Source organism: Salmo salar, chromosome 19 (genome assembly GCF_965601325.2).
Source record: "Salmo salar chromosome 19, fSalSal1, whole genome shotgun sequence".
In the NCBI taxonomy this organism is placed as follows: Eukaryota; Metazoa; Chordata; class Actinopteri; order Salmoniformes; family Salmonidae; genus Salmo; species Salmo salar.
This window is the reverse complement of record NC_138309.1, coordinates 45,188,395-45,204,082: the sequence shown is the minus strand read 5'-3', so window position 1 is coordinate 45,204,082 and position 15,688 is coordinate 45,188,395. Positions and strand designations below refer to the sequence as shown.

The window sequence follows — 15,688 nt, the reverse complement described above, 5'->3', positions numbered from 1 at the left end:
CATGTTTATCAATTAACTCCCTGTAATTATTATCACGCGATCAAACTGATTCATCGTTTAATTGTAATTAACTAGGAGATCGGGGCACCAAGGAAAATATTCAGATTACAAAGTTATAATTTTCCTAATATAACTTTCCTATATTATAACATTATATATTATATTCTATTATAGTATAGGCCGATTATCTTCTGGTTTAAATGGTGTATTTTACCTCGCGTCCAGTCTCATTCCAAACGTCATAAATTGTTGTATCTGCACGAACCCAGCCTTTACTAAGAGTCATCCATACATCAATTGTCTTAAAATAATTTATTTACTAAACTAAGTAATTCACAGAAAGCATACAAACAGTAATTATCATCACAAATAATTGGTAGAGTAATGTGCCCTAGTGGCTAACAGGCATGGCTGGTGTCTTGTGAACAATGGGTCATAAAGGGCAGCTGAGAAGACCCTACAGAGTTCATTAATATTAACAATTGATATGCTAATCCTTTGCACATGAACGCTCACTCATTCGAGAATAATTGCAATCAATATATATTTACGCTCAGTGTGTCGTCGGGATCCTTGTTGGAGCGTCGTTCTGTTGGAGAGTTCTCTCTCTCTCTCGGTTAGAATGGATCTTTCAAAGCGACATTCATTAATGTCGTCATAGAATGGGTGTTTCGTTGGTCTTCGCGTTCAATGATATCATTTCTAGCTGCAGACTATTAATTAATATCAAAGACTTGTTCTTATTCTGTCGGTATCAATAGTCTAAAAGTTAACCACGTGGTATAGTTCACTTTCAGTAGAGTACTTGGATGGTCAAACCTATTGGCCAACTCGCAATGGAGTGGAGGCCGGGTCTCAAGAAAGTAGATCAGGGTATAGTTTTATAGGGAACATGTCACATGACGCCTGGTCCTGTCTGTGTCCCTGGGGGCGTGCCGATGACTGAGTTAAGCTTGGTACAGAAATACAATTCTATCACATTAACATCAGTACATAGCATCTCAATGTATTACAAATAGCTTTATCCTTATTAATACATTCTATACAACCATGTGGATGCAAGTCTCAAGGCTGAGGCTATTATATAAACCGTTTTATGGTAATATGGCTATATTGTCTCTTCTGAGTATCACAAAATTGTACCAAGCGGACCAGTTCGTAGCTGGATTCTTCACCAATCTTCCATACCTTCTCCAGAACACAAATGTCGCTTGGCTCCCCAATTCTGTGAGTTGGAAGAATTTCCTGTGTCTCTCTATGGGCCATGTGGCAAGAGATTCTCCTGGAATGTTACCACTCCTTCCCACAGGGACTGGGTGGGGGACGGTAGGTTGGGGGATGGTGCAAGGGGGTCAACTGTCCTCCCTGTACTCAAAGAGGCCAACGTCATGACATGTCCTTGGTTTTGAAACTGGTCGTCAAGGCAAGACTCCACTTTCACATCTATTTCCATTGTAATGATTGTAGGCTACCAAGGCGTACCTAATAAAGTGTAGCACATTTGAAAGAATTTGATCTAGTTCTGCATCACCAATGCCTACACATCAGCCAGAGACAAAGTTCTGAATGAGCACACCGCTTGGGGAGAGGAATAGGCTTCATATTCACACTTCATATTCCTTCCATTAAATCCCTTTGATTTTAATTGAAAGGTTCAGTCTAATACATTACTTTGGTGTGAAATGGCTCACAGCATTTGGAAATAACCCACCGTCTAGCACTAGAGGAACATCGATATAGTTTTTTATTGATAAATAAGTGATGGATTTGGATGAAATCACATATTGTGAAAATCAGAGGTCACACAGACAGTAGACACTACCTACACATTCTTAGGACCCCCCCCTCGGTGCACATTTTGGTTTTTGCCCTGGCACTACACAGCTTGTTCAAATAATCTAAGTTTGATGATAAGTTCATTATTTGATTCCGCTGTGCAATGCTAGGGCAAAAACCTAAATGTGCACCCCTTGGGTGTGAATGAATAAGCTGGTTGGCAGAAGTGCTGCATGAAAAGTTCAGATTCAGCTACTAAACGTGTTCAGTACAGGGCTGTGATCAGTAGGGTAAACCGTAGCAAAACCTTTTTAAAAACAAAACTGAGTATTTATCATGTTCAAGTCAGCTACCTCCTAGTTTCACTACATTCCACAAATGTTTCTTGCCTACTGAACACAACCCAGGAATCCAATTGGTATGTGGTATAGAACAAGTTTAGACTTGTTACATCAGCATTAACAAACTTAGGGCAACAAAGCAATCCTTCCCAATGATTCATCTCCAACTAAGAAACCTGCAGAACCTTTATCTCCCAAATACATTGAAAATCGACACCATTTACACAATTTGATTTCACAAGTTGAATCAAAACAATCAAATCTCACCGTTTCCTTGACAATGCTTCAGTAGGACCAGACGTTTTTTCTAACCACATGACCTGACCATGGAAAACCTCTGGGCCCTAGTTATGGTTATATGGACTACAACTATGTAAAGTACCTAGTTATGGCTTCCAATAAAAGGTCCAGAGATATCCCTGATCAGGTCCTGTGGTCAGGAAAAACTCCTGAGTATCAACCATACAGAATGATAGAGGACTCTTCTATCCCAAAAGCCTGTTTTAGCATGGGCAGTGCCATTGAGGACTTTCACCATTTTGAAGTAGTCGACTTCCTATGGGTTAAGGAAGGATCACATAATTCCATCCAAGTCATGAGGAAGGATCAGCCAATGAATTATACTCGGGAGTAAACATTCCATAAGTGCTGGTGGCAGTAAAATCACCAACCCTGGCTTTATACCTGTTCAAACAACACACTGCTGGTGGCAGTAAAATCACCAACCCTGGCTTTATACCTGTTCAAACAACACACTGCTGGTGGCAGTAATATCACCAACCCTGGCTTTATACCTGTTCAAACAACACACTGCTGGTGGCAGTAATATCACCAACCCTGGCTTTATACCTGTTCAAACAACACACTGCTGGTGGCAGTAAAATCACCAACCCTGGCTTTATACCTGTTCAAACAACACACTGCTGGTGGCAGTAATATCACCAACCCTGGCTTTATACCTGTTCAAACAACACACTGCTGGTGGCAGTAATATCACCAACCCTGGCTTTATACCTGTTCAAACAACACACTGCTGGTGGCAGTAATATCACCAACCCTGGCTTTATACCTGTTCAAACAACACACTGCTGGTGGCAGTAAAATCACCAACCCTGGCTTTATACCTGTTCAAACAACACACTGCTGGTGGCAGTAATATCACCAACCCTGGCTTTATACCTGTTCAAACAACACACTGCTGGTGGCAGTAATATCACCAACCCTGGCTTTATACCTGTTCAAACAACACACTGCTGGTGGCAGTAATATCACCAACCCTGGCTTTATACCTGTTCAAACAACACACTCCAGATGGGAGTATACACCTTCTCAGTTTGTTTACTAACTCATAGAAGTAGTAGAAGAAGAAAATGAACTACTTCAAAATGGAGATGGCCTCAATGGCGCTGCCCTTGTGTTCACTGGGACGGATACAACGTTGTGATGTCTATACATCTCTATGGTAGAAAAAAAAGAAAAAAAAAGGGAAGGCAGACATTGATCAAACATACAAGCAAGTCTTTGCATTATGAAAGTCACATAACGCACAGAGACCAAAGCTCAATAAAATAAATACAACCAGCCTTGCACTTTATTTTACAGTACTTCCACAGCCCTGTTTCCTCGATAATCACACTGGAATTATCTACCATCATTCTAGGCATTATTACAAGTAATTTCAACAAAATTGTATAACTGTTTGGTCCTGTTGCTTCGATCAATCAATAAATTACAACCAAAAAAGTGATTATTTGGTTATTAACATAGAGTAATGTAATGACTGTTACCATTCAATTTGGGAGTAAATACCAAGTGTACACGTGTCAAGTCAACCTCTGCCATCCTTCCTGTAGTGAAGAGCACTTGTTGGCATCCGTATGTTAGCAGCGGCAGTCATGGAATCAAATGGATGGATGATTGATTGATTGATTGATTGTTGCAGGCCTCCTTTCTCTTCATGATGAGGGGACCGACGTTATCCCCCGTCTCCTCGTTATGTTTAGCATGAGCGCCATCGCAGTAGGGAAACTAGGGCCAGAAAAGTTGTTAGAATACACTACATACATCTTAAAATTATTTGCCTTGTTCCTGCTCAAAAAATGCAAGTAATAACATTTCCTTACTAGCCTACAGCCTGTTTTAGTTGGCTGATTCCTCACAACCACATCTTCCCATGCCGTGTCTGTGTATTTCTAGTGGTTAAGACATGACTCATGTATAGGAACCAATTCTTAATACTTCTCTCTGCTTCATTTCCACCAAACGGAAATCAAACAAAGCGTATCAGATCGACAGCGAGCCTACCTTCTTGGACCTCCAACACCTGCAGTACACCGCCTTGTCCCCGAGATCTTCCATGTCAAAAGCATGCACCACTTTGGGGTCATCTTTCTGCAGGTCCAGGTTGACCTTGGGCTTGATCCCTGACCCCTTGGTGAAGTACTGGAAAAGGAGGATGCCCGCAGCTGTAGCTCCTGCAGTCACGCCGATGGCTGCCACCAATTCAGCTGTAAAACAAAAGAACAGAAACTTAAGACAAGCTGCTTTGCGTGATGTATTGTTGTCTCTACCTTCTTGCCCTTTGTGCTGTTGTCTGTGACCAACAATGTTTGTACCATGTTTTGTGCTGCTACCATGTTGTGTTACTACCGTGTTGTTGTCATGTGTTGTTGTCTTAGGTCTCTCTTTATGTAGTGTTGTGGTGTCTCTCTTTATGTAGTGTTGTAGTGTCTCTCTTTATGTAGTGTTGTAGTGTCTCTCTTTATGTAGTGTTGTAGTGTCTCTCTTTATGTAGTGTTGTGTTGTCTCTCTTTATGTAGTGTTGTGGTGTCTCTCTTTATGTAGTGTTGTAGTGTCTCTCTTTATGTAGTGTTGTCTCTATGTAGTGTTGTGGTGTCTCTCTTTATGTAGTGTTGTGGTGTCTCTCTTTATGTAGTGTTGTGTTGTCTCTCTTTATGTAGTGTTGTGTTGTCTCTCTTTATGTAGTGTTGTAGTGTCTCTCTTTATGTAGTGTTGTCTCTCTTTATGTAGTGTTGTAGTGTCTCTCTTTATGTAGTGTTGTAGTGTCTCTCTTTATGTAGTGTTGTAGTGTCTCTCTTTATGTAGTGTTGTGGTGTCTCTCTTTATGTAGTGTTGTGGTGTCTCTCTTTATGTAGTGTTGTGTTGTCTCTCTTTATGTAGTGTTGTGTTGTCTCTCTTTATGTAGTGTTGTAGTGTCTCTCTTTATGTAGTGTTTTAGTGTCTCTCTTTACGTAGTGTTGTAGTGTCTCTCTTTACGTAGTGTTGTAGTGTCTCTCTTTATGTAGTGTTGTGGTGTCTCTCTTTATGTAGTGTTGTAGTGTCTCTCTTTATGTAGTGTTGTAGTGTCTCTCTTTATGTAGTGTTGTGGTGTTTCTCTTTATGTAGTGTTGTAGTGTCTCTCTTTATGTAGTGTTGTAGTGTCTCTCTTTATGTAGTGTTGTAGTGTCTCTCTTTATGTAGTGTTGTAGTGTCTCTCTTTGTGTAGTGTTGTAGTGTCTCTCTTTATGTAGTGTTGTCTCTCTTTATGTAGTGTTGTGGTGTCTCTCTTTATGTAGTGTTGTGGTGTCTCTCTTTATGTAGTGTTGTGGTGTCTCTCTTTATGTAGTGTTGTAGTGTCTCTTTATGTAGTGTTGTAGTGTCTCTATGTAGTGTTGTGGTGTCTCTCTTTACGTAGTGTTGTGGTGTCTCTCTTTACGTAGTGTTGTGGTGTCTCTCTTTACGTAGTGTTGTAGTGTCTCTCTTTACGTAGTGTTGTAGTGTCTCTCTTTACGTAGTGTTGTAGTGTCTCTCTTTACGTAGTGTTGTAGTGTCTCTCTTTACGTAGTGTTGTAGTGTCTCTCTTTACGTAGTGTTGTAGTGTCTCTCTTTACGTAGTGTTGTAGTGTCTCTCTTTACGTAGTGTTGTAGTGTCTCTCTTTACGTAGTGTTGTAGTGTCTCTCTTTACGTAGTGTTGTAGTGTCTCTCTTTACGTAGTGTTGTAGTGTCTCTCTTTACGTAGTGTTGTAGTGTCTCTCTTTACGTAGTGTTGTAGAGTCTCTCTTTACGTAGTGTTGTGGTGTCTCTCTTTACGTAGTGTTGTGGTGTCTCTCTTTACGTAGTGTTGTGGTGTCTCTCTTTACGTAGTGTTGTAGTGTCTCTCTTTACGTAGTGTTGTAGTGTCTCTCTTTACGTAGTGTTGTAGTGTCTCTCTTTACGTAGTGTTGTAGTGTCTCTCTTTACGTAGTGTTGTAGTGTCTCTCTTTACGTAGTGTTGTAGTGTCTCTCTTTACGTAGTGTTGTAGTGTCTCTCTTTACGTAGTGTTGTAGTGTCTCTCTTTATGTAGTGTTGTAGTGTCTCTCTTTATGTAGTGTTGTAGTGTCTCTCTTTATGTAGTGTTGTAGTGTCTCTCTTTATGTAGTGTTGTGGTGTCTCTCTTTATGTAGTGTTGTGGTGTCTCTCTTTATGTAGTGTTGTGGTGTCTCTCTTTATGTAGTGTTGTGGTGTCTCTCTTTATGTAGTGTTGTGGTGTCTCTATGTAGTGTTGTAGTGTCTCTCTTTATGTAGTGTTGTGGTGTCTCTCTTTATGTAGTGTTGTGGTGTCTCTCTTTATGTAGTGTTGTGGTGTCTCTCTTTATGTAGTGTTGTGGTGTCTCTCTTTATGTAGTGTTGTGGTGTCTCTCTTTATGTAGTGTTGTAGTGTCTCTCTTTATGTAGTGTTGTAGTGTCTCTCTTTATGTAGTGTTGTAGTGTCTCTCTTTATGTAGTGTTGTAGTGTCTCTCTTTATGTAGTGTTGTAGTGTCTCTTTATGTAGTGTTGTAGTGTCTCTCTTTATGTAGTGTTGTAGTGTCTCTCTTTATGTAGTGTTGTGGTGTCTCTCTTTATGTAGTGTTGTGGTGTCTCTCTTTATGTAGTGTTGTGGTGTCTCTCTTTATGTAGTGTTGTGGTGTCTCTCTTTATGTAGTGTTGTGGTGTCTCTCTTTATGTAGTGTTGTGGTGTCTCTCTTTATGTAGTGTTGTGGTGTCTCTCTTTATGTAGTGTTGTAGTGTCTCTCTTTATGTAGTGTTGTAGTGTCTCTCTTTATGTAGTGTTGTAGTGTCTCTCTTTATGTAGTGTTGTAGTGTCTCTCTTTATGTAGTGTTGTAGTGTCTCTCTTTATGTAGTGTTGTAGTGTCTCTCTTTATGTAGTGTTGTAGTGTCTCTCTTTATGTAGTGTTGTGGTGTCTCTCTTTATGTAGTGTTGTGGTGTCTCTCTTTATGTAGTGTTGTGGTGTCTCTCTTTATGTAGTGTTGTGGTGTCTCTATGTAGTGTTGTAGTGTCTCTCTTTATGTAGTGTTGTGGTGTCTCTCTTTATGTAGTGTTGTGGTGTCTCTCTTTATGTAGTGTTGTGGTGTCTCTCTTTATGTAGTGTTGTGGTGTCTCTCTTTATGTAGTGTTGTGGTGTCTCTCTTTATGTAGTGTTGTGGTGTCTCTCTTTATGTAGTGTTGTAGTGTCTCTCTTTATGTAGTGTTGTAGTGTCTCTCTTTATGTAGTGTTGTAGTGTCTCTCTATGTAGTGTTGTGTTGTCTCTCTTTATGTAGTGTTGTGGTGTCTCTCTTTATGTAGTGTTGTAGTGTCTCTCTTTATGTAGTGTTGTGGTGTCTCTTTATGTAGTGTTGTGGTGTCTCTTTATGTAGTGTTGTAGTGTCTCTCTTTATGTAGTGTTGTAGTGTCTCTCTTTATGTAGTGTTGTAGTGTCTCTCTTTATGTAGTGTTGTGGTGTCTCTCTTTATGTAGTGTTGTAGTGTCTCTCTTTATGTAGTGTTGTAGTGTCTCTCTTTATGTAGTGTTGTAGTGTCTCTCTTTATGTAGTGTTGTAGTGTCTCTCTTTGTGTAGTGTTGTAGTGTCTCTCTTTATGTAGTGTTGTCTCTCTTTATGTAGTGTTGTGGTGTCTCTCTTTATGTAGTGTTGTGGTGTCTCTCTTTATGTAGTGTTGTGGTGTCTCTCTTTATGTAGTGTTGTAGTGTCTCTCTTTATGTAGTGTTGTAGTGTCTCTCTTTATGTAGTGTTGTAGTGTCTCTCTTTATGTAGTGTTGTAGTGTCTCTCTTTATGTAGTGTTGTAGTGTCTCTCTTTATGTAGTGTTGTGTTGTCTCTCTTTATGTAGTGTTGTGTTGTCTCTCTTTATGTAGTGTTGTAGTGTCTCTTTATGTAGTGTTGTAGTGTCTCTATGTAGTGTTGTGGTGTCTCTCTTTACGTAGTGTTGTGGTGTCTCTCTTTACGTAGTGTTGTGGTGTCTCTCTTTACGTAGTGTTGTAGTGTCTCTCTTTACGTAGTGTTGTAGTGTCTCTCTTTACGTAGTGTTGTAGTGTCTCTCTTTACGTAGTGTTGTAGTGTCTCTCTTTACGTAGTGTTGTAGTGTCTCTCTTTACGTAGTGTTGTAGTGTCTCTCTTTACGTAGTGTTGTAGTGTCTCTCTTTATGTAGTGTTGTGGTGTCTCTCTTTATGTAGTGTTGTGGTGTCTCTCTTTATGTAGTGTTGTGGTGTCTCTCTTTATGTAGTGTTGTGGTGTCTCTCTTTATGTAGTGTTGTGGTGTCTCTCTTTATGTAGTGTTGTGGTGTCTCTCTTTATGTAGTGTTGTAGTGTCTCTCTATGTAGTGTAGTGTTGTAGTGTCTCTCTTTATGTAGTGTTGTGGTGTCTCTCTTTATGTAGTGTTGTAGTGTCTCTCTTTATGTAGTGTTGTGGTGTCTCTCTTTATGTAGTGTTGTAGTGTGTCTCTTTATGTAGTGTTGTAGTGTCTCTCTTTATGTAGTGTTGTGGTGTCTCTCTTTATGTAGTGTTGTGGTGTCTCTCTTTATGTAGTGTTGTGTGTCTCTCTTTATGTAGTGTTGTGGTGTCTCTCTTTATGTAGTGTTGTAGTGTCTCTCTTTATGTAGTGTTGTAGTGTCTCTCTTTATGTAGTGTTGTAGTGTCTCTCTTTATGTAGTGTTGTAGTGTCTCTCTTTATGTAGTGTTGTGTTGTCTCTCTTTATGTAGTGTTGTGTTGTCTCTCTTTATGTAGTGTTGTAGTGTCTCTTTATGTAGTGTTGTAGTGTCTCTATGTAGTGTTGTGGTGTCTCTCTTTACGTAGTGTTGTGGTGTCTCTCTTTACGTAGTGTTGTAGTGTCTCTCTTTACGTAGTGTTGTAGTGTCTCTCTTTACGTAGTGTTGTAGTGTCTCTCTTTACGTAGTGTTGTAGTGTCTCTCTTTACGTAGTGTTGTAGTGTCTCTCTTTACGTAGTGTTGTAGTGTCTCTCTTTACGTAGTGTTGTAGTGTCTCTCTTTACGTAGTGTTGTAGTGTCTCTCTTTACGTAGTGTTGTAGTGTCTCTCTTTACGTAGTGTTGTAGTGTCTCTCTTTACGTAGTGTTGTAGTGTCTCTCTTTACGTAGTGTTGTAGTGTCTCTCTTTACGTAGTGTTGTAGTGTCTCTCTTTACGTAGTGTTGTAGTGTCTCTCTTTACGTAGTGTTGTAGTGTCTCTCTTTACGTAGTGTTGTAGTGTCTCTCTTTACGTAGTGTTGTAGTGTCTCTCTTTACGTAGTGTTGTAGAGTCTCTCTTTACGTAGTGTTGTAGTGTCTCTCTTTACGTAGTGTTGTGGTGTCTCTCTTTACGTAGTGTTGTGGTGTCTCTCTTTACGTAGTGTTGTGGTGTCTCTCTTTACGTAGTGTTGTGGTGTCTCTCTTTACGTAGTGTTGTGGTGTCTCTCTTTACGTAGTGTTGTAGTGTCTCTCTTTACGTAGTGTTGTAGTGTCTCTCTTTATGTAGTGTTGTAGTGTCTCTCTTTATGTAGTGTTGTAGTGTCTCTCTTTATGTAGTGTTGTAGTGTCTCTCTTTATGTAGTGTTGTAGTGTCTCTCTTTATGTAGTGTTGTAGTGTCTCTCTTTATGTAGTGTTGTAGTGTCTCTCTTTATGTAGTGTTGTAGTGTCTCTCTTTATGTAGTGTTGTAGTGTCTCTCTTTATGTAGTGTTGTAGTGTCTCTCTTTATGTAGTGTTGTAGTGTCTCTCTTCATGTAGTGTTGTAGTGTCTCTCTTCATGTAGTGTTGTAGTGTCTCTCTTTATGTAGTGTTGTGGTGTCTCTCTTTATGTAGTGTTGTGGTGTCTCTCTTTATGTAGTGTTGTGGTGTCTCTCTTTATGTAGTGTTGTAGTGTCTCTCTTTATGTAGTGTTGTAGTGTCTCTCTTTATGTAGTGTTGTAGTGTCTCTCTTTATGTAGTGTTGTAGTGTCTCTCTTTATGTAGTGTTGTAGTGTCTCTCTTTATGTAGTGTTGTAGTGTCTCTCTTTATGTAGTGTTGTAGTGTCTCTCTTTATGTAGTGTTGTAGTGTCTCTCTTTATGTAGTGTTGTAGTGTCTCTCTTTATGTAGTGTTGTAGTGTCTCTCTTTGTGTAGTGTTGTAGTGTCTCTCTTTATGTAGTGTTGTAGTGTCTCTCTTTATGTAGTGTTGTAGTGTCTCTCTTTATGTAGTGTTGTGGTGTCTCTCTTTATGTAGTGTTGTGGTGTCTCTCTTTATGTAGTGTTGTAGTGTCTCTCTTTATGTAGTGTTGTAGTGTCTCTATGTAGTGTTGTGGTGTCTCTATGTAGTGTTGTGGTGTCTCTCTTTATGTAGTGTTGTGGTGTCTCTCTTTATGTAGTGTTGTGGTGTCTCTCTTTATGTAGTGTTGTGGTGTCTCTCTTTATGTAGTGTTGTAGTGTCTCTCTTTATGTAGTGTTGTAGTGTCTCTCTTTATGTAGTGTTGTAGTGTCTCTCTTTATGTAGTGTTGTAGTGTCTCTCTTTATGTAGTGTTGTGTTGTCTCTCTATGTAGTGTTGTGTTGTCTCTCTTTATGTAGTGTTGTGGTGTCTCTCTTTATGTAGTGTTGTAGTGTCTCTCTTTATGTAGTGTTGTGGTGTCTCTTTATGTAGTGTTGTAGTGTCTCTCTTTATGTAGTGTTGTAGTGTCTCTCTTTATGTAGTGTTGTGTTGTCTCTCTTTATGTAGTGTTGTAGTGTCTCTCTTTATGTAGTGTTGTAGTGTCTCTCTTTATGTAGTGTTGTAGTGTCTCTCTTTATGTAGTGTTGTAGTGTCTCTCTTTATGTAGTGTTGTAGTGTCTCTCTTTATGTAGTGTTGTGGTGTCTCTCTTTATGTAGTGTTGTGGTGTCTCTCTTTATGTAGTGTTGTAGTGTCTCTCTTTATGTAGTGTTGTAGTGTCTCTCTTTATGTAGTGTTGTGGTGTCTCTATGTAGTGTTGTGGTGTCTCTCTTTATGTAGTGTTGTGGTGTCTCTCTTTATGTAGTGTTGTGGTGTCTCTCTTTATGTAGTGTTGTAGTGTCTCTCTTTATGTAGTGTTGTAGTGTCTCTCTATGTAGTGTTGTGTTGTCTCTCTTTATGTAGTGTTGTGGTGTCTCTCTTTATGTAGTGTTGTAGTGTCTCTCTTTATGTAGTGTTGTGGTGTCTCTTTATGTAGTGTTGTAGTGTCTCTCTTTATGTAGTGTTGTAGTGTCTCTCTTTATGTAGTGTTGTAGTGTCTCTCTTTATGTAGTGTTGTAGTGTCTCTCTTTATGTAGTGTTGTAGTGTCTCTCTTTATGTAGTGTTGTAGTGTCTCTCTTTATGTAGTGTTGTAGTGTCTCTCTTTATGTAGTGTTGTGTTGTCTCTCTTTATGTAGTGTTGTAGTGTCTCTCTTTATGTAGTGTTGTAGTGTCTCTCTTTATGTAGTGTTGTAGTGTCTCTCTTTATGTAGTGTTGTAGTGTCTCTCTTTATGTAGTGTTGTAGTGTCTCTCTTTATGTAGTGTTGTAGTGTCTCTCTTTATGTAGTGTTGTAGTGTCTCTCTTGTCGTGATGTGTTTTTTTGTCCTACATTTTTATTTTTGATCCCAGCCCCCGTCCCCCGCAGGAGGCCTTTTGGTTGGCTATCATTGTAAATAATAATTTGTTCTTAACTGACTTGCCTGGTTAAATAAATGTAAACATGTTTTAAATACTTAAGACTCTGATCCAGTATCTAGTTCAGGTAGGGCTCCAACCACACTTTAATAAGAAGAATAAATTCTAATGTATTGCATTGATTCTGTAAAGAATCCATACCTTGCAGTTGTCACATTTTCTTGCTTTAACGTTGATACATTTAATGGAATGGGAGGATGGTGGCTGCTTGCCAGAAGATACCCACCCTTCCGTTACGCTTGCTTACACTGAGATGCACGGAGGTCGGAACGCAATCATTAGGGCACCGTGGAGCCGGTGCGAGATAGGGGTCGAACAACACCTCAATGCAGGGATGGGACATGCCATTGTACTCCACATTTTATCTTTATCCACACTGATGCATCGAGAAGATTGAAATACTGCTAGTTTTCCTGGAAAACTGCCCTTTTCATCCTCATGCTAGTTACCAGTAGCCACCGCAGCCATTTTAGAATGGCAGGGTCAGCCAATCAGCTCCTTTGTTCAATGCAATGTGCCATTCCATAATGGCTGCTGTGGCTACTGGTATTTTTATTTTATTACCCATTTTTCTCCCCAATTCCGTGACATTCAATTGGTAGTTACAGTCTTGTCCCATTGCTGCAACTCCCGTACGGACTCGGGAGAGGCAAATGTCGAGAGCCGTGCGTCCTCCGAAACACGACCCTGCCTAGCCGCACTGCTTCTTGACACACTGCTCGCTTAACTCGGAAGCCAGGTGCTAGAGCTCAATGGGACAAGGACATCCCGGCCGGTCAAACCCTCCCCTAACTCGGACGACGCTGGGCCAATTGTGCACCGCCTCATGGTTCTCCTGGTCACGGCCAGCTGCGACACAGGCTGGGATCAAACCCGGGTCTGTAGGTAGTGACGCCTCAAGCACTGCGATGCAGTGTCTTAGACCGCTGCGCCACTCGGGAGGCAGGCTCCTGGTACTATTGACAGTAATATTTCATTCTGAAGGAGGTATGGTTTGAAGTGACTGAAATGCATCTGAAACGTATTGGGAAGTTCAGAAGATGATGTGGTAAGATCTTCTGTGTAGAAGTTATTTTCCCCCCAGTCTGATTTATTACCTGGTCTTGTCCACTCAGTTCTAATGGGTTGTGGGCATAGTAGAGCGCGTATGTGTTCCTGAGAGTCTTACATTTCAGATGTGGGGTCATAATATTTTGTAGCATAAACCATTCAAAAGACACATTTGTTGGAAGAAAACAGAAACCGCTCTGTTTATTACAACCTCACATAGAAGCTACAGGATACCGGCATAAGCCCGGTTCTATGAACTGTGCACACATTTTCTCTCGCGACCCCATTTCAAATCAAGTCACGACCCCTAGTTTGGGAAACCCTGCCTTACAGAGAAATACTTTTCTTTGCCTCATATGAACCCTTTTCTATAACGTTATCGAGCGAAATTAAGAAGGAATGTCGACTTAACCTGTAGCAACATAAAATTCTAAATGTTGCAGGAGAAAAGATAATTCGCCACATCATTTTCCATCAATGGATGTTGATTTAATTGTAACCCCTTTTTGCGCATAACTATAAATACATCCGACAGGATGAGTTTGAGTGTCTCAGGACAGAGGATCTCAAAATCTCAGGTCAGATTTTGGGAAACCCTGAGATAGCCTACAATAGTATAGGCAAGATGTTTACTAAACTGAACAATATATCAAATTGACACACTCATTTATTCAACCTGAATAGCGAGGCGATTTTGAGGTAAGAAGTGCTTGTATTGAGCCAAAAATTTATTTGCAATGAATGACTGACTGGTGATTCCAAAATTCCATTCCAAAATATTTATTGTATCAAATGCAGGCTATTATAGCCTAGAATGGCATCGAAATTAATGTGATGGCCAGATGCAAATGTATCGGCCAGATGCAAATGTATCATTGCTCTTATTTAATGGCCGTTTCATTGTGAACTTTTCCCCATAATAACAAGAGGGAGTTCCATAACTTCCACTTCAAATATCCAATGGCGCAGCGCCCGATAATTACCAGAAACCCTTAACTCGCTTGATACGGTTTTCCAGAAACAAAGTCGAAATAAAATAATAATTTAGTTAAAACCACCTCTTCCGAGCGAGTTGATGTAAAGTAAACAGTTTTCCAGAGCGTTTTGTCGCAGTTATTTCTTGACGCGCATCAGGTCTAGCGCGTTAATATTTGTTTTTATGGGGAAAGGGTTATGAACTCTTTAGTGACTGCCTGGCTAGCCAAAACAGGAGGCAACAAGTCAAGGTCGCAGTCTTACGAAATGACAGGCATGCTAGCTATTATGCCATCGTCAAAACTTTTACAGATTACATTAACCAATGTCATAAACTAGCTCAGATTTTTCAGAAATATTGCTAAATAACAACAGTTTTCGTAGCTAAGCACGTAACGTTAGCTAGCTAGCACTAGCTAGCTTCAACTTGTTTGCTAGTTAGCATGGCATATTTACCTTTTGACAGGGAAACGTTGTTGGAACTCATGGCTTGTAACTATACGATTGATCAAAGGCAGTTTTGTGGAGAAGGTGTAGCAAACTATCGGTATGGCTCAAATCATGCGTAGTAAATGGCACATATTTTAGATTAGTTCGAAAATGTGAACACGCAGTTAACTATATTAGCGTTATGGCAGCAACATTAAGAATACCGGCTTTCCGATTTTGCCTTCAAAATTAAAGTCTGTGGTAAAACGCTATGTGTATGAGACGACATCAATCATTTTTGCAGCTTTGCATAGTGCATAATGTCAAAATAATGTCACAAAATTATAACTACATCAGGGGAAGAATCTAAGTTAAAGAAAATTGCTACTTTATACAAAATAGATAATATTATAAGGTGTAGCACATTGAGAAATGGTGCTTAAAATGAATGTAAAAAAAAACAACAATATTCTACAGACCCTATTGATCTAGTGCTAGAGCAAGACTCTTAGAATAAGGTTCTATGGACAGATGATTCAAAAGTATAACTTTTTGGACGACATGGGTCCCGTTATGCCTGGTGAAAACCAAACACTGCATTCCAGAGTAAGAACCTCATAACAACGGTCAATCATGGTGGTGGCAGTGTGATGGTTTGGAGATGCTTTGCTACCTCAGGACCTGGACAACTTGCCTTAATAGAAGGAACCATGAATTCTGCTCTGTATCAAATAATTCTACAGGAGAATGTCAGGCCATCTGTCTGTGAGCTGAAGCTGAAGTGCAGCTGGGTCATGCAGCAAGACGATGATCCAAAACACACAATCAAGTCTAAATTAACATTTTTAAAAAGCAACACATTTGAAGTTTTGGAATGACCTAGTCAAAGTCCAGACCTAATCCCAATTGAGATGTTGTGGCAGGACTTGAAACGAGTAGTTCATGCTTGAAAACCCACAAATGTCGCTGAGTTACAGCAGTTCTGCATTGAAGAGTGGGCCAAAATTCCTCCACAGCGAGCTGAGAGACGGATCAACAACTACAGAAGGCGTTTGGTTGCAGTCATTGCAGCTAAAGGTGGCACAACCAGTTATCGAGTGTAAAGCGGGCAATTACTTTTCGCACAGGGGAATTGGGTGTTGCATAACTTTGTTTATGAAATAAGTATGT

General features: G+C 40.0%; 1 protein-coding gene across 1 annotated transcript; it reads right to left on the bottom strand.

Moving 5' to 3' along the window:
* Positions 1 to 1,726: 1,726 nt before the first annotated feature.
* Positions 1,727 to 14,772, bottom strand: LOC106578835 (CDGSH iron-sulfur domain-containing protein 1). The gene is made up of 3 exons (XM_014158038.3): positions 14,546 to 14,772; positions 4,422 to 4,624; positions 1,727 to 4,145 (listed from the first exon to the last, which is right to left on the bottom strand). Exons 1-3 carry the CDS (start codon positions 14,574 to 14,576, stop codon positions 4,011 to 4,013), a joined length of 369 nt encoding a protein of 122 aa, XP_014013513.2. The 5' UTR covers positions 14,577 to 14,772; the 3' UTR covers positions 1,727 to 4,010.
* Positions 14,773 to 15,688: the final 916 nt, after the last annotated feature.

What these genes read in the sequence shown, in the direction of transcription:
- LOC106578835 (XM_014158038.3), bottom strand. Translation starts at nt 14,576, where the DNA reads ATGAGTTCCAACAACGTTTCCCTGTCAAAAG. An exon ending in CAACGTTTCCCTGTCAAAAG is followed by an intron (nt 4,625 to 14,545) that starts GTAAATATGCCA and finishes TTTGTTTTACAG; the next exon opens with CTGAATTGGTGGCAGCCATC. An exon ending in GGTGTTGGAGGTCCAAGAAG is followed by an intron (nt 4,146 to 4,421) that starts GTAGGCTCGCTG and finishes TTCTGGCCCTAG; the next exon opens with TTTCCCTACTGCGATGGCGC.